The sequence below is a fragment of the Cyprinus carpio genome, chromosome A13 (assembly GCF_018340385.1).
Source record: "Cyprinus carpio isolate SPL01 chromosome A13, ASM1834038v1, whole genome shotgun sequence".
Taxonomy (NCBI): Eukaryota; Metazoa; Chordata; class Actinopteri; order Cypriniformes; family Cyprinidae; genus Cyprinus; species Cyprinus carpio.
The window spans coordinates 16,493,300-16,513,497 of NC_056584.1; the positions used below are offsets into that span (position 1 = coordinate 16,493,300).

Genomic DNA, 20,198 nt, shown 5'->3' on the forward strand with positions numbered 1-20,198 from the left:
TAGTATTTAGATCTATAAATCTAGATTTGTTTTAGCTCATATTATGTTGGATGACAAACAAAACACAAACATAAGAAGGGCTGGAATTACATGCCAAGCTGTTTCTGAAAGCCTGGCTGTATCTGGTGGCTCCATGAGAAGTTGGGATCATCTAAACTTGACTCTTTAGACATTATTTGCATGAAAGTCATTGTATAAGCCTATTTATTACATGGCACAGTTTGTTTTGAAGGGAAACTGGTGCACATGACTCGTGGCTGGATGGGAAGACTTAAATAATGAGTGACAGATAGGAACAGAATCTATTTATAACAAGTTTCGTATTCAGGTTTTCTACTTCCTGCTAAAATATAGAGCAGGCACTGATCACCCAGCAGAGTCACACGATCACACAAACACTTCAGAAGCACTGCAGTCTGGTTTAGCCTGGCAACATGATCTGTTTCATTGTTTGACACAATGTTTTTTTTTGTTTTGGAGATGCTATATTGATTAAAAAGGTCATGTTTACAGTCTTTCTCCACATGGTTTGTCAGAGATAATTTTGTGAACCAGTTAGTGTGTTAGTCTTTCATCTTTTTCTCATGAAAGCCGAATTATGGCATTAAGTTTTTATATCTCCAAGTTTATATCTCCAAAGTTGACTTTATATCTTGTATTGTGACTTTATTTCTCAAAATTGTGATTTAATGTGACAATATGACTTTAGTGCCACTTTGTCTTGTAATCGTGACTTACCTCTGTCAGTGTGACTTCATCTCACAGTGCCATTTTTATTTCTTATTTTAAACTAAAATACCTCATAATAACCTTTTTTATATTATACTTTGAGGCAGAAACCATAGTTTATTAAATTGATGAAAAGCTGCATAAATGTTCTTTTAAATCCAATTTTTCCATTATGCTCAATTTAGCTTGTGTGGTACACAAAAATCATACAATGTTTCATATTACATTTTTTAAGTCTAAATAAATACCCAATAATTCAATCAACTTCCTTCCAAACATGTCCCACTCTATGAATGTATTGGTTATACACCATATTTAATTTAATCTAACTAAAAAATTAGGTTGTGAGGGATAAAACTACGGTCCATTTAGTTATTAAACTGTTTTAAAGGCACAATATGTAAGTTTTCGCCGCTAGAGGGCGCGTTTTCAAAACAAACAAAGAAACAAAGTATTTGATGACCTGTGAGTGTGGAATCATGGGAGTTGTAGTCTTCATCCCCACAGCCATTGCAATCCGACAGGACTTGGGCAGAAATCATGTTCATGGATGAGCTAATGTATTAAAGATTTATTAACATCGTAGTATGAAGCAGAGTGAGGTGGAAAGCCGTCGAAGCGAAACGTGGTGGCTGAAACAATTGCTAATGAGAGACAAGCGTGACACATGGCTCGAAAGCAGCAGAGCTTTTATTATGCCACAGTCAACCATTTCCGCTCCTTCCGGTCATGCATATGTGGGGTAAAGCAGCGCTGTTTTGTCATACTAGATACATTTGAAAATTCTGTGATAGTGCTACTCTGTGCCGTCATCACCTGTCTAATATAACGCATAACAAATTAAAGCGTCTTTGGTGTTTCCATGTTTTCAACACAACAAAACCAGAAATCGGTGTATGATGTCATTGACATGCGATATAATGATACTATGGACACGGCCCGTGTCACTAGTTAAAATTGCTTATTTCTCTGGGTTTAAACATGCTTTGAAACATTTGGGAAGATGTAAGTACACAAGTCAGCAAAATATATAACACAGTTCTGGTTTTTGGATATTTTAATAAAAAAATCTTACATATTGCGCCTAAGTCTTAGGCTATGTCTAATTTTAACAACCAATGTTTTCTAGAGTATTGGCTCACAGCAGGGGGAGACAGAGGGCAGCTGCTGGTAACTAGTTGATTTTGGCAGTAAACCCTCAGTCACATGCATTTACTAGCACAGTCTGTCAAATAATGATCTTATTGCACCAGATTAACCCACTAACACAGCTAAACAGACTCCCACTAAATTATACTGTAAAACAGTGCCACTGTGCCATGCAGTATGTCTCTTGTGCCCATTGAAAAAAACAAAAAAACAAAACTCCAATCCAACTATGTGACCTCATCTAGTATTAGTATGCAACTATGATTATTATTTCTGCTGTCTGAATTTCAGCTCACTCCCTCAATGAATGCTCACAGCACTAGGTAAGTAGATGGTGTTTCACTGAAGGGTTAGAAAGATGGGATCCAGCGTACTGACTTTCCCCACATTAGAGCATACTGTAGTTGTGGTTGTTTGAGGGGGCGGCAGCATGACTGATGAGCCCTGGAGCTTTCTGCAGTGTGCTGGCCGCAGGTCAACAGCGTGTGCAAAATGCTCCAGGAAGCTGATTTATGTTTATAATGAGCTTGTGGTGTTCTTAAAAGAGGTTCTGGCCAGTAGTCTGTTAGACCCATCTAGAAGAGCTTTCTTTATGGGCAGATAAGACATACTCCTTCACTCACTCTCACTAACCTTCATGCAGTGAGCGACTCAAGCCAAATGTGCAATAGGCCTGAAAATATCACTCTCTTAATGTGGCATGGTAAAAAAGTGGACAGTTTGAAATGATTCATGGATGTTAATTGAATTTAGAATTTTTTTAATAATGAAGTTTAAATCAAGAATGCTATTAAAATGTCATTTAAATACTTGCAAGTCAACAGACAGGTAATGATCATGAAACGACACACATTCTTAATGACTGGAATGTTTAAAGAAAAAAGTGCATTAAAATTATTATATATTCACAAGGTTCATTTATATATAGGACTATATATACATTTAATATTTTTGAAAGCGGTCTCTTATGCTCAAAAAACTGAATTTATTTGGTCAAAAATACAGTGCAGCACTAACATTGTGAATTTAAAATAACTGTTTCCTGTTTTTCTAGTTTAAAATGTATTTTATGCCTGTAATAGCAAAGCTGAATTTTCAGCAGCCATTACTCCAGTCTTTAGTGTCACATGATTCTTCAGAAACGATCCTTCAGTTGTGCTACTTATTATATATTTTTGGAACTGTGATACAGGATTCTTTGATGAATAGAAAGTTCAAAAGAACAGCATTCATTTGGAATAACAATCTTTTGTAACATTTAATGTCTTTTCTGTCACTTTTGATCAATTTAATGCACCCTTTATTAAAATAAAGCATTAACTTTTTGAACTGACAGGCCAACACTTTGCATTTTTGTATAAACTGGAGTAAACTGGTGCAGTAAATAAAAAAAATAAAAAAAAACCACAGAATACTAAACTCTCTGTTATGGTCATCTTTTTATTTTAGCTATCGTCGGTCATCTTTTTTTTCAGAGTCAAATTTAGTGGTCACGGTTATCCCTGGATTGTCTGCTTTGGCCGGTTCAATCTGATTTATCCTGTTACTGTTCTGGATCTTCATATTTGAATTACATATCTGCAATTGAAATGTGAACTTATCTGTAAAGAGTTTGAAGTGTTTTCAGTACAAATTAAATATTAAGTTTTTTTTTTTAAACCGGTTCTATGATTTATTCAGGCCTTAAGGTATTGCATAAAGTATTGCATAACTGTTAAATTCTGTGAAACTGCCTGAAGGCCATTACTCTAATAAGATTTTTTTTCTACCTCCGTGAGAAAGTTGTTCTACTAGACAGCATCTCTGCACTTTGTTCTGCTTTCATCAGAGACTCTTAATCTCAACACATGACACATACTTACACACATATTTCATTCCCTGATCGCTCAAAGCTCAGTGTTTCTCTGGATGTTTGATGAGGAGACAGTGTTCGTAATTCCTTGACAGTATCTGCTTTCTTTACTTCGGTCCTTCAGTCTGCCAGAGGTGGACTGTGCCACTGTTGGTCTGATGTGAAGGGATCACCAACAGCCCTGCTCAACAAGATGGGCAATCAGAACAGCACTTTGCCGGTAAGACGGTTTCTATTGGGATCTGCTGCCTGGCTCAGCACCGCAGTGTTTGTCTCTTCTTAAACGCTTGGACTACCATGCTTGTGTGTGCCTTAAAACTAGACTTACTGTTTAGAGCTGTTATGACTTTTGGTGACATCTGTTAGCATTCCCACATCAACTGACATAATGCCTGTGACAGTTTGTGCTTGAGGTAACAGCTCAGATAGAGTGAGAAACCGAGAGTGCTGTGGTAAAAATCATGCGCCGCTGTTTTCATTGTTTTCACTGTGTTGTCAAACATTCTGACTGAATTTTGTTTTGAAAGAGTGCAGATGGTCAGTGAACTCATTCTGTGTGGGATTTTTTCTGTCTTACTCACTATGCTGCTCCCATCACGGGAGTAACCAAAATAAGAGATGCTGCTATATTATCTACTTTTTTCAGTAGCATGACAGTAGTTTTGGCTGCTTTCAGAGTGCAGCTTTTCCAGAAATGAGCTACATTTTCCAATGAGTATTGGTTTGTTGTCTTTTTCTTATGTCTCCATAGGCTACATAATAATAACTCGCTCGGTTCATTCTAAACGGTTATCTCTCACACATGGTGGAATGTCTGATTCATTCTAATTAATCGGTTCATTCTAAATGGTCTTTTAATATATAATTTTATTCATAAAGGCATACTGTATATTTCTTCCTTAACTAACCATACTTCTTGTTTGCAACCTTAATGCAAACAGTAACTTGAAATTATGTGTCAGTTTTAACTAGCTTCCCCACAACAGTCCCCATAATTGAAATCTTTCGCATTTGTAAGACCTTTTGGTGCTGATGTGATTTTACAAGACATTTATGCATTTGTGCATTCAACTGTGGTTTGATATTCAATGGACCCTGAAAGGAATAATTTGGGCAACGTAATGCTACATTGAAAAGGCTACTGAAGTTGAAATTCAGGATTTATCTTAATAGGATCAACCTGTTCGGCTCAGTGCTATTTCATGGATGACTCCAACCAGTTTGGTAGGTTCCCAGAACAAACTTAAAGTACTCTTGGTAAACTGGCAACAACAGCAGCACCGGAGACTGTTTGAGGCATATAATGACTCAGATCTGCCATGCATTTCTCCAAAGACTGTTCCTTTCACCACATATTGTATACATCTCTCCTTTTGCATTACACATATTTGCCACAGGAGGGCGCTCCAGATAACGTGGTGCTGTTTCCTCCAGAAGAAACACAGTCTGACAGGCTAAATGAGGTACTGTAGGGTTTCAGCATGTGTATGTGTGTGTGTGTGTGTGTGTGTGTGTGTGTGTGTGTGTGTGTGTGTTTGTGTGTGTGTGAATTTGCACTGGGAGTGTGCAAGGTATTTCTAAAGTAACTTTGGTTCAGAAATATATTTAGTGAGAGCATATAAACAAATATGGATTTGCAGAGAACTACTGTAAGTTTAATGGTTTGCTTACCCTGTTGAAAACCCCATTTAAAACAGTCTAAGCTGAGTTAAGTTAGCTTTAGCATGTTTAAGATGGTCTCCCACCATAGCTGTTTAGCTTTATGGCCAACTTGTTCCCCGTAGCTAGCAACTGAAAAGTGCCCAGAATCCCTATAAAACCAGCCAACTGGTCAGCCTAGCCAGGCTGGGATATCAATATACCAGCTTAGGCTGGTTCAGGATGTTTTATTAGTAGAGAAATGAGCAGTATTCATTTGAAGGACCAAAGGTCTTTGGATGCACAGGTGGTTCTCAAAAAGGGGCCTAAGGGCCATTTTAAGCACATTTTTGTAGTTTAATTAAATAGTCTTGCAGTGTGACAGATGCATTTAATTTTTTTAGATATACATTTTTTCTAGTCATGCCAAGCGCTAAAATATTTTATAGGGTAGAAACTATTTTTAAAAATCTTAAACATTCTCTAAAACCTTAAAGTTTAAAATGGAGTATTATTACATGGACCCTAGTAATTAGAATACTAAAAAAGTTAGTGTATAACATGATCCCCCCTGTGGGTTACTTTATGATTGACCTTTGGCCCATTTCCCAGTATTCACCTGAAGTGTGTGCAACAGAGTGTAATCCTCAGGCCCCCAGCAGTGACAGAACAGCAGCAGATATAAGAGGCAGGAGGTAGCTCGAGAGGGAGGGATCAGAGGGCAGAAGAGTCATGCTCAAAGTGTTACACAGAGAAGGGGGAGGGATCACTACACAAGTTGCTCTGTGAGTGTTCTAGTCTGAGGTTTCATAGTACTGCTTCTCAGGAGGAACAGACTGTCTCACACTTCCAAGGACTAGCAGAGTTCTCCTGTGAAGGTCATGGATCTATAGCAGGAGAGGTGAAGGGAGCTGAGTCAGGAGTCTGGGGAGGAGACTGGAACATAGGCAGGACGGGCAGCATGTGTTGCAGCATGTTTGTGTCCTTGCCCGGCTGAACCAAAACACGCACACGTCGCTGCACACGCTCTCTGGGAGTTCGCCGCTGGAGTGCTGCACTGTGAAACTGCAGCAATCTTGTGCGAATGTGTGTGTGCCTCCTTAGAGAAAGGTGAGTTTGTGATTTATTTAGTGGCTTGCTGCAATTGTGAGTTTTGCCCTGCAAAAAAGTAGTTTTTTTTTTCTTATTGTCCAGTTAAAATCTGTCAAATTCTCAAAACTAAAAATTTTACAATGCTGCCATGCTGCATGATATATTATGGCTTGTCTTCAGAGAATGTATTAGTTACACTTTAGTTTAGGGACCAATTCTTATCTTATTAGCATGCATATTATAGCATAGTGGCTGTTTATTAGTACTGATAAAGCTCATAGTCATTAATTATTCTGCATGATCATATTTTAGAGCCCTTGATTAATCCTACCCAATACCTCAACTTAACATTTACCTTACTAACTAATAATAAGCAGCAAATTAGGAGTTTATTGTGGCAAAGGTCATAGTAAATAGTTAGTTAATAGTGAGAATTGGCCCCCAAACTAATGTGTGTATACAAGTATATTTTGTCTTACTGATCTGGCAAGAAAAGTGTTTTTTTTTTTTTTTTTTTTTACTTGAAAACAAGTGAAAAAGATTAATTAAAAACTTACTGTCAAGTCATGCAGTGTAATAGTTTTATTTATTTTCTACTGATTCAATTGTTTTATGTGTTAGCTGAGTACACTAGTATGTGTCCTAAAGAGGGATAATACTTCGGTCTGTTTTATAGTTATTCAGAACTGCATTTCATATAATTTATGGGTTGTGTGTGCGCATCCCACAACTATTTAGAGGTCAGTCTACTATGTTGGGCTTATACGACTGCCATGGCAACCAGTAACCCTGCACAGCAAGGATGCATGGTAGTTAACAGCAGGGATTTACTGTAGTGGAGGACAATGTTGTCTGTTAAAGGGGCAAGGCAAAAGAGACCATATGGGGTCTGCTTTTCAGGACCACTCATGCTGTAGGTCAAAGGACAAAGGAAGACAGTGGCCCCTTATTTAAAAAAGACAGCAGTGATTTGAGGTTACCTGTTTCATTCTCCAAAGGCCCCTGTGTGCCATATATATGGATCAGCAGATCTGGATGCCCCCCATGTAGCTTATATCCATTTAAATTCTAAACCAACAGACAAGTTTAGCTCATGCTCAATTAAGTTTTTTACGGGCTTAGATATAGGTTCACAGCAAAGACAGGAAACAGGAAGTTGTGGAACTTGAAACCAACCATGAGAAACAAGATCATAAGTGTGTTATTATTCTATTAAACTCAAGTGTAGGTGTGAATAAATGTGGTCTTACAGCTTGAACAAAATTTCAATGATTAGGAAGTTTAAAAAAGTCTTTTTTTATGATTTTGTTGAAAATGTTTCAATATTTGAAATGTAAATATAAATTTTTATTTACGATTTCTAGGTCAGTAATGATATGTAAGAAAATTTGTGATATTGATCCCTGTAACCCCTTAACCAAAAATAATTTTCCTTTGTTCTTTGAAAGAGGCTTTTTGGAACTTTTAATTTTTGTTCCTTTTTTTTTATTATTTTAACATTTTAAAGATATTAAATTCATGTACATTTTTCAGTTAAACTTTTAATTCAAATTGTTTTATGTCAAACTAAATAATAAAATAAAAATAAAATATAAAATAAAATATTAAAGATTTTTTTAACACTAGTAGACTGGGTCATTTTTATATGAGGGGCTGAGGGAGAAAGATTTAGAGATACAGCTTTACAATACAGTGATTGTTCACCGGTTTGTGAAGTGCACCCTATTCTTCAGGGGTTTTGCTGTTTTCTGTGGAAATCCAGCCATCTGTTACTATAAATGTTACTAATATTTGAAACCCTTGTATTTATTCCAGTCTTAGTTAACAAATTAAAACTCTGAATAAGCTTATGGAATATGAACCTTTGAGTTTAGGTCAGGGTGATTCATTTGATACTCTGACCTGATTCACATTGTGCTCAGGCCTGGGAATGTACTGTATATCAATGCATGAATTCAGTCTTAAAGTCTTAAAGCTCTGAGCGTGTATAACAAGTAAACTACAGCAGAGGTGGGAATACACATGTATCGAGTGCATCTGATGTGTGTACAGGAGTCAAAGATGATCAAAACAATGGTTAATGCATGTGGGGCTTCTGTGTAATGCATCTCTAATGTGACCTCTCTGTGTTCCAGAGAGCCTGCAACATGATCCTCTTTTGCTGCACAAAGACTTGTCTGTGAATCATACTGTTGATCAATGAGTGTGTATATGAATAAAATGAGTGTCTATGTTTTGGAGGGGTTAGATTCTCTCTTATTTTAAATCAGAGTGATTGTATCATGCAAATTAAGAGTTTAGACATTATCAAATATGTATAATACATTATCAAATAAATTATAAATTTGTGTTTGCTTCAGTTTAGGACTTTAAAACATAGTTGGATAGTTGACAATCATTTTTTATTTTATTTTAATTAAGATTTCAGAGTACAAGTACAATCCTGTGTGAAAAGTCTTTTTTTATTTAATTTATTTTTTATTTTACATTTTCTCAATTTTAATCACCTAGTTAAATTAAATAGGCTTGCAGTGTGACAAATACATTCATAAATGAAATTAAATGCATTTAAATGTTACATGTAGTAAATAATTCATGTATATGGATTTACATTTATTTATTTGTCTGTTTGGCCTGGCCTTTTACAAAATGCTTCAGAATGTATTTAATCTGCGTTTAAAGTGCTCTGTGGTTGATGTACTTCAGTTGAATAGGCTATCTTATTTCATCTGGCAAGAATTGTGGTAAGACTAGTAAAGTCAGAACAATCACTTCATTTTGGCTCATTTTCCATGAAACAATAAGTAAATGAATTCTGTGGAAATTCACTTTGAATCTAGAATTACCCTTTTAGTTTGCAACCATATATAAACATGTTTATTTTTGAAAGATTTGTCTAAAAGTACTGATAACTCAAAGACAAATGATCTGGGTGTGTAGCCTAGTCATTTTAACAATATTGACATGGAGGGTGTGTTTTCTTTGATTTTAAATGTCAAACCCTGTATGTTTCAAGGTACATAATCTTGGTTTGAACAATTAAATTGTTCACAGTGCTAAATCATTTTAGGTGGTGATTTATGATCGCAGATTAAAAACAGATTGCACTGGTCTGTGCTCTAACTACTTTTGTTGTGTTTCTCAGGCTGTAGTACGCACTGACAAGGTGAGCCCACTGAAGGAGAAGTCTGCCACCGCAGAGAACGGATCTGTCCACACTGATTCAGTCAAAGCAGAGGCACAGGTGTCTGCTGACGAGGAAGAAAAGCCGCGAAGACAGGAAGAGGAAGATAAAGAGGAGCTAGAGTTTCCTCATGATCTGCTGCCCAGCATAGACCTTGACCTCAGCACTGAGCTCAGTCTCACCTGGGGAACCTCACTTGGGTAGGTCTCAACAAGTACTCTCTCATACACAAACACATCAATTACCTCAGAGAACTGTGCTGAGGAGTAGACCTGTCATCTGACGCTTAGCTAGGGCAAGTTTCAACAGGATGGCTGATTCTTTTAAAAAGTTGTTCACATCTGATGCAAATTTTTCCACCTTGCGGTTATGTTTTTGCATACTGGTAAAAAAAATTAACTAATTTTCAAGATTTCCAAAAAACAAATGTTCTGTCATCATCATTTATTATTATCATTCCAATCCTAAATGACTTTCAGGAGCAGATTTTAAAAAATGTATCATACAGGTTTGAAACAACATGGGGGTGAGTAAATGATGACAGAATTAACATTTTTAGATGAACTATGAAAGTTCAAGAAAAATTGTGAACTCACCTGGGATTTGAGGACGTAAAGAATGAAGATTGAAAGAAAGAATTGGACTCTGATGCCCGCTCCCTCGTTTATGCCTCGTCTTACTAGATTTTACAATCAAAGCAAAACACAGGACTTATTATATGAAGATCCTTCCTTGTAATTGCTTGGCTGGATAAACACAGAATGAATTTCCATTCATCTCTGACTCGTTCCTATGGAAAACTTGACTGAATGGACAATTCACAAAAGAGCCGCGAACCTTGCCAGCTCTTAAGGTGGTAGAACCCAGACACACTCCGATTTATATGATTTAATGTAGGTAATGGTAATTAAAATGAAAGGCTTGTTTGTAGACATCAATATTTTACATTATAAATTAATTGTTTATACATGTATTATCTATTATATTTACTGTGTAGTAGTATATAGTCTATATTACAGCAAGAATTTCTCCAAGTAATTTCTGCTTTTAGGTTTCTACATAATAAGTTTCTATCTGTAGACATATGACTAAGTTCTAGGAATAAAAGGATAAAATCTGTGAATGTTGTGAATTTCACATAAATAAATCATAAAATGCATCACCATAGCCTGATAGTGGACCAAATGTCAAATCGTCTTAGATTTCTTTTACAGCTATTTACAGTAATTTAATCTCTAATTTATGAGGCTCAAATTCACGGGTATTTATTTGTGTATGTGTGTGTATAGTTGTGAGCAGGGGAGCTTGGGTGAAATGAAGAATGAGGCTGTGGCACTGGGTGGCACTGCCAACCCTCTGCTGGCAGGTCTAGAGCACTCCATAGGGGCCAGTCCACCAGTAGTGGGCCTCATGAAGAGGTAACAGAGGAATAATTAAAATGGAGACAGAGAGATACCAGTCAGACATTGTTAATTTGGCCAAAGTGTATTCATGTTTTTATAAATGTAATAGATTTTGGTAAGATCTCTTGCTCCATTTTGTGTTTTGGGTGTGGCTATTGATGCGTGCTGTGAAAGTTCCAGTAAGCACAAAAAGTTTCAAAATGTTTTCACAGCCTTTTCTTAACTGGAAAAACATTTACACAAATGTATTTGTGCTAGCTGGGTTGGCTTTAAAGCTGGTTGAGTTGGTTTGCTGTGAACTATACTAGCATTGTTTTTGGTTGTGCTTTGATCAGGGAGTTGACATGACTCTTTAACACGCATGAGATGAAAGTGTATGGTTTACCACACTAGATCGATGTACATCTTGAGAGGTGTCCTCCTTAACAGGAAGCCATGTTTAAGTGTGGTGTACATATATTTGTGGTGTTTTTTTTTTTTTTGTCCTGTTGAGAGAGTTATCAACACATTATTTCATCTAGATGCAATTGCATAGACTTGTGCAGTCACAGACAGATGATATCTACATTCATACTTGTTATACTTGACATGTTTTAAGGTTGTACTTCGTGTTAGTTTCTCTCAGCTAAATACGACTAAATCATGTTAGAGTGAACTGTATATGTTTTTATATTTATGTTTTTATAAACATTAATATTTACATATTCCAGATTGTGTTTTTATGTTAGAAAGGCTATAGAAATGCTTAGGGAAAGGGCAGAATATTGTGGGTATTGAAATTCTGCCTGACAGTGCAGTAGGGAGTGGCTGCAGTTCTGTAATTCATTCAGACATACAATATGCCAAAAGACATAAGTAAGTTTTAGCACATACAAGCATAATTGCTGTAACTTAAACTGCAGTACAGCTGTCTGACTTTCCAGTTATGCCAGAGAAGGGTTCTAAACTTTTTTTTACCTTCTCTGATTGGGAGTGTCAGCTTCTAGTCATAATCACTTATTGAAAAAAGAAAAATGTTGCGTGGTTGAGCCTGTCGTCATCCATATCAGCAAGTTGGCAGATCACATGAGTGCTGTGGTCCAATCAGAGAGAAACCCATGAGGATCTGCTTTCTCATTTGTTTGCATTTGAGGTGAAGGTGATTGATACATTTTTAGTCTAAAATGACAAAAATGTGTTACCAAAGCTGTATCTGTTCTGTTAAAGCCCCAGGTGGCACAGAAACACAAGGTGAGACAGGCAGTGTTGGGGAAGCATGGTTGTCATATTAAATCAGCTTAGGCTACTTTATTGGGATGTTAGTCACTGACTGTTTTTCAGCTCTTAAACATGATATGCAGAGTCATAGTGATTCACTAGGCACTATGATGTCTGCCGTAATAGGGTTGGTAGCAGGTTTTTTGGCTGGTGTTATTCTGTCATACGTATAGGTAGTCAGTTACACTGGGTCCTTAATGGGTGCTAAAAGCATTAAAGCATTAACCTTGCTCTAAAACAGCATGTGATTTTTCTGCCAAGTCCATAAGACTATGACTTTATGAAGGCTTTTACTTAGCAACCATTCTCATTTCACCTTTTCAAATTTGCAAAGATTTCATCATCTTGATTATATAATCTCATTGAAAATGTAACATGATTGCAAGTGATTTATACTATTAATAAATTTGAAATGATGAAATGAAGTGGTTTACCCGATAATAAAATAAATAAATAAATAAAAATCATGGCACTGTGTATAGTAAAACCTTTTTTTATCTTACACTGAAGAAAAATATTATTTAGTTTCTTATTTAATTATCTAAACATCCTTAAAACACGACAAAATACTGATTAAGAATAATGATTATTATTTTTTGAATTGTGTGTTTTTGTTTTTTTATGCTTTTAAAGTGATTAGTTCTGCCTATGCATGAACTCTCATCCTGTCTCTGGCATGAGGTGGAGTGGAGTGCTTTGGCTTGGTGTGGAATGAACAACTAACTGTTTCTCATAGCAGTTTTATTCTAATGTATCTTTTTGGTGAACACTGATAGCTGTGACGGTGACCAAGTTTCTATTCAGACAGCATCACTGACCCAAGCCCACTTGTCAAGCAAATCTCAACAACATGTTCCATCCCTCAATCCTTTGGCTGCCCAGATGGATATTGAAATCCAAGAAGCTTTAAAGGAATGTGAGGATGAAATGGCTGCTTTTGGCATATCCTCCCAAGCAGACACATGGACTGCAGGTGATCTGGACAGGTGTTTCTCTGTAACCATGCCTGAAAGTTATGAGAAAAATCAAACCAAGAAAACTGAAGTCAAAAAGTATTTTGGTTCATCTTCACATAAACCTGCTAAATTTCATGAAAGTTACCATGGAAATGATGGAGCGCACACAAATGACTCAACAGTAGGTGAAGAGGGGGTGGTTAGCTTCAGAGATTATGTTCTAGGAAGAAAGCAAAGTAATACATGTGCTGCTGGATCTGAGGATGTCAAAAACATTGAGGATATAACAGAAAACCACAGAGAAGAAGCAAGCCAGCTGTCAGAGGCAGATCAGCAAACAAAGTTAGAGATAGAGACAAAAATAGACACAGCTGAGAGCATAGCTGGTCAACAAAAGACACAAAGCATAAGGACAGGTACACAAACAATATCAGAGATTGATGCGGAAAAGGAAACAGTTACCCAGGATCAATCAATACAAGATATCTGCTCTTTAAAATACACCCTGGAGGGTAAGAGTCCACAAGATGAAGACAGAATAAATGTTATAGCACAGAAAACCCAGGAAGAAGCAGGGGTAATTCAAGAGACAAATCCTTTGAATGAAGAAGATATAAGTTCTGCAAAAGCTACACAGATGATAAAAATAGAGACACATAGTCAGTTAATTATTGATTTACTCACGTGCCCATCCACACATACAGATAAACATTCTGGTCACATGTTGCACTTAGAAGCTAAAATAAGCATACAACCAAACATACAGAAACAGGTGGAGTCAGGGACACATCAGTGCATAAATGAACAGATAGAAACAAACACAAAATTAGGATCAAGCCTTGACCACCAAAGACAGGAATTAGGACTCCCAGAACAGCTGAGTCCTGAGGATAAACAATTGATCTGCTCCCCACCTCCAGAACCCGAAGCTCATCTTTCCCTGGCTGAGGCTCCACCTGCCCTGTTACTGGACTCCCTACAGGGATCTGAGCAAAATGATGTCCATGAACAGACAGATGGACCCTGCAAATCAATATCAGAAGGTGAAACCATACACCACAACTACTGTACAACAGGGGACAAACATGAGAAAAATGATGCATCTGATGCATCTGCTGTTGTGATTGATTCCTGCCAAGCTAAAACAGCCCCTGAACATGAGCCTTTAGGGAGATGTGACTTAGAGATATATCCTCTGAAGCAGGAGAATGGACCTCCTTTAAGTGGTGGAGCTAGCGCACATGCAGCACTTTGGGGGAATTCACATGCTCTGAGCCGAGTCGGTGCAGACGAGAAGGAGGAGGAAGAGAGTGCCCTTGAATGGGCTTCAGCAGAGTCCGCTGCCTCCACATTGCTACAAACAACACCCACGACGCCGGAAATGATAGAAAGCGAGGGAGAGAAGAAGAGAGGTGATGTGTTCCAAAGTGCAATAATATTACAAGCAGCAGAGAGAGAATCGGACGTGCTGGAAGCAAATGAATTTCCGAGCTCAGAGGGAACATTAAGTGAATCTATAGCTGAAAAGGGACAAAAATGCACCTCAGTAATTTTTCCAGACATTAACTGCTCACCTGTTCAGAAAGAGGAGGCGACTGAGGATAGCTGTGGCAACAAAATTCCACACAACACGACGGAGAGTGAGAGAAAGGGAGGGGGTCTGCCGATCGCACTCTCCCCAGCCAGAGACAAGGATACAGGCACAGTCGATACAGAGGACAAAGCTAACCTATTCCTAACCTATTCCTCTCCAGGCATCCTTGGAACGTGTGAATGGAAGGTGGAGAGTACACGATCAAAGGAGAGAAAAGGAGAGAGTGAAGAGGAGGGGAAAAAGACAAGCAAAGGCGGAGCACAGAACGCAGCACATGCCGGCAGGGTGTCACAGACAGAGGCAGCAACTGAGACGTGTCCATCCCACTGCATCACAGCATCACCAGCGGCAACACAAGACCAGAGTGACCTCATCCATCCTGTCACAGCAGGCACAGCTCCGTTTCCTCTGAGTATCAACAGAATAAATGACTGCGACTCCGTCAGCCCACCCCCTCCTCATTCCTATATAAACTCTACAAAGACAGAACCACAGAGAGCAGAAAAGGCTAATCTAAATCTGAGCCCAAGTGCATCAGAAGCAGAACTGCCAGGCAGTGATAGATCACTTCCACCAGCAGTTTCTTTAGAAAACGAATGTCTCGCTGTGCAAGCCAGTGATCAACAGGTACAGAGCTCTTCACAGACTAGAACCGCAAACTGTGACACATCCATCATGACAGAGACACAGCAACAAAACCAAGGAACAACTTCTACAGGTGAAGACACATCTCAATCAAATAAGCTACAAGTAAACATGAAGGATATCGCCGCAAGCTGTACCAAAGTGGAAGGGCATATGTCTCCAAAAGGTATGCAGAGCTCTTTTGAGAACCAAAAGGATACAACTTTGAAATGCCAAATGACTGAATGTGCCTCTCTGCCCCCACTGAGGGTATTTGAAAGTCTACATCATCCAGTAAAAGAGGCTAGCTTCAACTTTAAAGGTTTTCTCAGCATCAGCAAACCAGCACTTCCTCTTCAGACAGAATCGACCATTGGCCAGAGAAATTCTGACCTGCATGGAACAGAAAATGGACCTACTGCCACCGTAGAAGGAGGTAAAGAGGAAAACAATGGAAAGCAGAGAGAAAATGTGGAACAAATGGAAATGACATTTAAAGAGTCAAAGGACTGCAGAGAAATGACCAGTACATCCCAAATGCATGGTGAGATTACTGTAAAACCTGGAGAAAATGTAAATGTAATTATTAGTAGCTGTGAATACAATGGAAAAGTGACAGATGAAACTCCTGATGTCAGCAAGAGAAATCCCGTTATATTTTCATCACTGTCAGCTGCAGGTGAGACCACTGGTGTTACTGAAGCTAAAGATGTGGTTAATGAAACTCTGGAAGATACTGAAGTAAGTAAAGAGAAACAAGAAAATAAAGAATGTAAGAATGTTACTCAGATCACTCCAAATAATACAGATGAGTCAGCTTCCACTGAGAATAATAGTTTTTTACTACAGGATGTTTCTCCACAAGTGGGTCGTAACATCAGCCCTGCTGTGGATGGTGAGTGGGCTGATATGCCTGTGTCTGAAGGAGTTGAACAAAGACATACTGAAGTTCTACTTACCACCAAGGAAAAGCTGGATAAAGAGACTGATAAATCAAAGAGATGTAGGTTACCTGAAGCAGTTGATATAGAACTAACATGTCCAGGTAATTCAGAGAACCTTGTGAATGACAGTCGAGAGCAAAAGCCAGAAAAATGCACATGTGAAGTTGAGTCACAGGTAAAAACCAGCTCCATGTCTCCAGCAGCTGCCCCAGACATAGACAGCATGTGCCTTTGCACTCAACCAGACAAGAAATTCAACACAGAGCAGCCTACTACAACCTCAGAGATGGTGTTTCTGTCAAAAGCAGTTGAGTGTGCAGACATGCTGCCCTATCAGACTGAATCACAGTACAGTAATGAACTAATGAAAAATGATGCAGCGGATGCTGGGGACACAACTCTCCCTTCTCTTTCTGCAATGGAGACTACAGTACCAGCACAAAGGGATCTTTCCTCAACCACCACACAAAGCACTAACAGTGATGCCAGGGATGTGTCTGTCATTGTACTAAAGGCTCCTGGCCCAATGCTGAGTCACTGTGAGCTCATGAATGACTGTGATATTGCTGTAGCAGGACCCGGAGAAGATTGCAGTGTGAAATGTGCGTGTGATTCTGACACAGATATTTTAAAGAATATTACAGATAAAACTAATCAACAATCAGATGCGAATGAAGAGATGTTAAGATCTCAAAATGCAGGTGATCCTCCCTACCCTGTTAGTGTCTCCACACAGGAAATCGTAGCATCATCTGGGTCCCTTCTGCGCACAACTGACAGGGCAGAAAAGGCAGGTGGTTCACCTCTACTTTTAAAGAACCCAGATATTGTTGGAAATGGACAGATGAAACAGAATGAAGCATCTAAGGGTGTTGGAAAATTAGAGGTTGCTAGAAAAGGGAAGAGTGAAGAACATTTAAATTCTGTACATGAAAATGATTTATGCAATGCACCTACAAATGTTACTACAGAAAATGAAGTAATTAGTAAAGACACATATGAAGAATTCAAGCATGTGAAGGGGGAAGAGGACAGTAAGAAGTGTGTAAAGGAAACTAATGCAAAAAATGAAACTAGTGCCTCACAGGAAGAAGGGGTTGAACAAAAAAATGGAAAGCAGGGTGAAATGAAGGAGCAAGAAGAAATGCCTATTAAGGAGCAGAAGGATAGTATACCTGCTTTGACAATTCAACAAAGTCCTAATGATGAAATCAAACATGATTCACTCCTGATGAACTTGGAGGACAATCTCGTTACACTTCTGACTGAGGAGCCTGTTCAACATGTGTCTGTAGACAATGTAAAACTAAATAAAGATGTATCCAGGCAGATGATGGGAGGAGAGGAAAACAGGGAGTTTGTGCAAGAAAATGAAGTACAAAATGTAAAATTCATTGCAGAAAAGGACAGTAAAAAGAGAACAAATAACTCTAAAGAACAGTATGACGCTGCTGCAAAAGAAAAAGCTGATCAAACACAAGGAGAAAATCAGACATTATTAAATCTCTTCAATCTATCAGGAGAAAAAAAACTAGTAGATGAAACCATTCCAAGAGGAAGATTGCAGTGTAGCCCTATGCCTGATCCTGGTTTAACCCCCAAAAGGATTACAGAAGAGGCTCTGGGATGTAGAGGGGCACTAACTGAAAAATCTCCTCCAGTCGTTGATCAGACCCTGTCTGCAGGGGTGGATGCTTCACCTGAGAGAGACCTCACACAAGATCCAAGAGGCTTGAGCCAGTCAGATTTGGCATTTTCACAGTCCCAAGAGCTCCAGCAGCAACAGAAGTTTGTGAGTGCCCTAGAAGCAGTGTTAAGTGTGAGTAAAAGCAATGTTTTAGAAAATGCTGAGACCAATAACGATGCAGATGCTGAGGCAAGTGAAAAGGAAGAGAAGGTGACAATGTATTGTAGTGCAGAGGCTCAGAGATCCCTAAACAGCACATCAGAGAGTGCCACACTGGTGGGGGGCTATGACAAAGATGTTGCTGTGTATAATATATGTCCAGAGAATGAAAAGAAGACAATACAAACAATCAATCTTAATGGAGGGAAATTTCCTCTTTATGGTGAAAGTACTTCAGGTTCTCCCAACTTGTCTGAAACAGCATCGTTAGCTTCTGAAAATTCAGAAGTCCAACGGGTTCTAGAGGTAATAGAGGTAAAAGAGCCTGCCATCTCAGCATCACAGGAAAGTGTGAGTAAACATGCAGATTGTACCAAATCACAGGTCAGTGCCGATGAGCATGGGAATGGTTGTAATGAAATACTTGACACCAAGAAAGGCTCAGAATTTCCTGGAAATCACTCAAGTGGGTTCACTGTGATTCCCACCTACTCACACCATGAAGGAGGACTAAAAACAGAAGAGAAATGTTTTGACTGTATTACCCCTGGAGACACTGAGATCAGTTCTGATTCACTGAGTGATGTTGCACAGATGTCTCCTACAGGAATGTCCCGAATTCAGCAAGAGAAAGAGTTATTTTTTCATCCCTCTGATTGCCAGATCTCCACCACCACATTCTCTTTTTCTGCTTCTGTGCTTCAGAAAAGTGTTAAAGAGGAAAAAGAGATAAGTGTGGATCAGGCCTCTACAGGTGCACTAGAAACTAACACTCATTCCACTCCCCAGTCTGAGACAGCCAGCTGGAGGATGGAGCAGCTTAATAAGCATTTGTCAGAGCAGTTCCCATACGGTACCCAAAACACAGAGGAGCAGGATACACAGTGTTCTGAACAGCAGCTCTTGCAGTTACAACATGTAGGTACTTGTTTGGACACTGAAAACACAAGTATTATGAAAGAAGAAGACACAGTTTCAAATGGCTTACAGCAGCAAGAAGGAATTCAAGAAGAGATAAGTAAACAGATGGCAAATGAGGAAAAGAACAAGGCCACTGAAAAGGATCACGTAGAAATGTCCAAAGGGGCTGAACCTAAGTCTTCAGAGTCTATAGTGAAAGAAAACATCTCCAAAGAAAACCGAAGCAAGTTGGAGGGGCCGTCTTTATTTTCCCCTGATGAAACAATAGTTGATAATGTAGAGCAGCAAACTGAAGAAGTTTCTAATGGGACAGTGACAGAAATGAAACCGGTTGTGTCATTGTTATACCCTGAGACCTCTGTCTGCTTAGTGACTGACCCCCAAGATTCCCTCCACTTCCCTCCTACAGTCAATCAACAGTCTAGTCAGCAGCCCACTAAGTATGTTATCCAAACTTTACAGCAAAACTCCACAAATACAGTTAAAAGTAGCAGTGAGCCAAGTCCTGACATAGCAGATAACTCTTGTGGAGACAAAGAATCCCTTCTAATCAATAAAGCAATACAAAAAGATGACAGTGAAGCTATTGAAGATGAAGTCAGCAAGGTTTCAAAAGCTGCAGTAGAGGTAGAGGGAACACTAGAGGTATCACAAGTTATCAAAAGTTCAGACACCAAAGTCTTCAGTGCAATCTTTATACCTGAGAGGTCAGATACAGTCAACTCTGAAGGTTCTGATTGGCTCAGAGCTCTGAAGGAGGCAGCCTCCATGTCTCAGATCATTCCAGAGCACAGAGATGAGACTACCTGTGGATCTACAGAAAACAGGTACTTATCAAATTGATGTGTTTGTTTTTAAGATGAGAGACAGTGAGGCAAAATGACTTAGTTGGGCTTATAGAAATGTTGAAAGAAATGTAGTGCTTTCAATTGATACATGATACAAAAAAAGTATGTTTTATGCTCATGTGACGTTCTGAGTGAAAATGGAGCCAAGTACAAATACTACA

General features: G+C 38.6%; 1 protein-coding gene across 2 annotated transcripts in view; it reads left to right on the top strand.

Annotated features, from left to right (window-relative positions):
• Window positions 1-20,198, top strand: part of LOC109111058 (transforming acidic coiled-coil-containing protein 2-like) — a 56,934-nt gene that overhangs the window by 3,013 nt on the left and 33,723 nt on the right. The window contains exons 1-3 of one of the 2 annotated variants that reach the window (XM_042769004.1): window positions 5,328-6,478; window positions 9,606-9,844; window positions 10,934-20,016. In XM_042769004.1, coding sequence (XP_042624938.1) covers window positions 13,187-20,016 — 6,830 coding nt within the window. In that variant the 5' untranslated portion in view covers window positions 5,328-6,478; window positions 9,606-9,844; window positions 10,934-13,186. Of the gene's footprint in view, window positions 1-5,327; window positions 6,479-9,605; window positions 9,845-10,933; window positions 20,017-20,198 lie in introns of those variants that run through there. The other variant, XM_042769005.1, reaches the window with a different exon arrangement.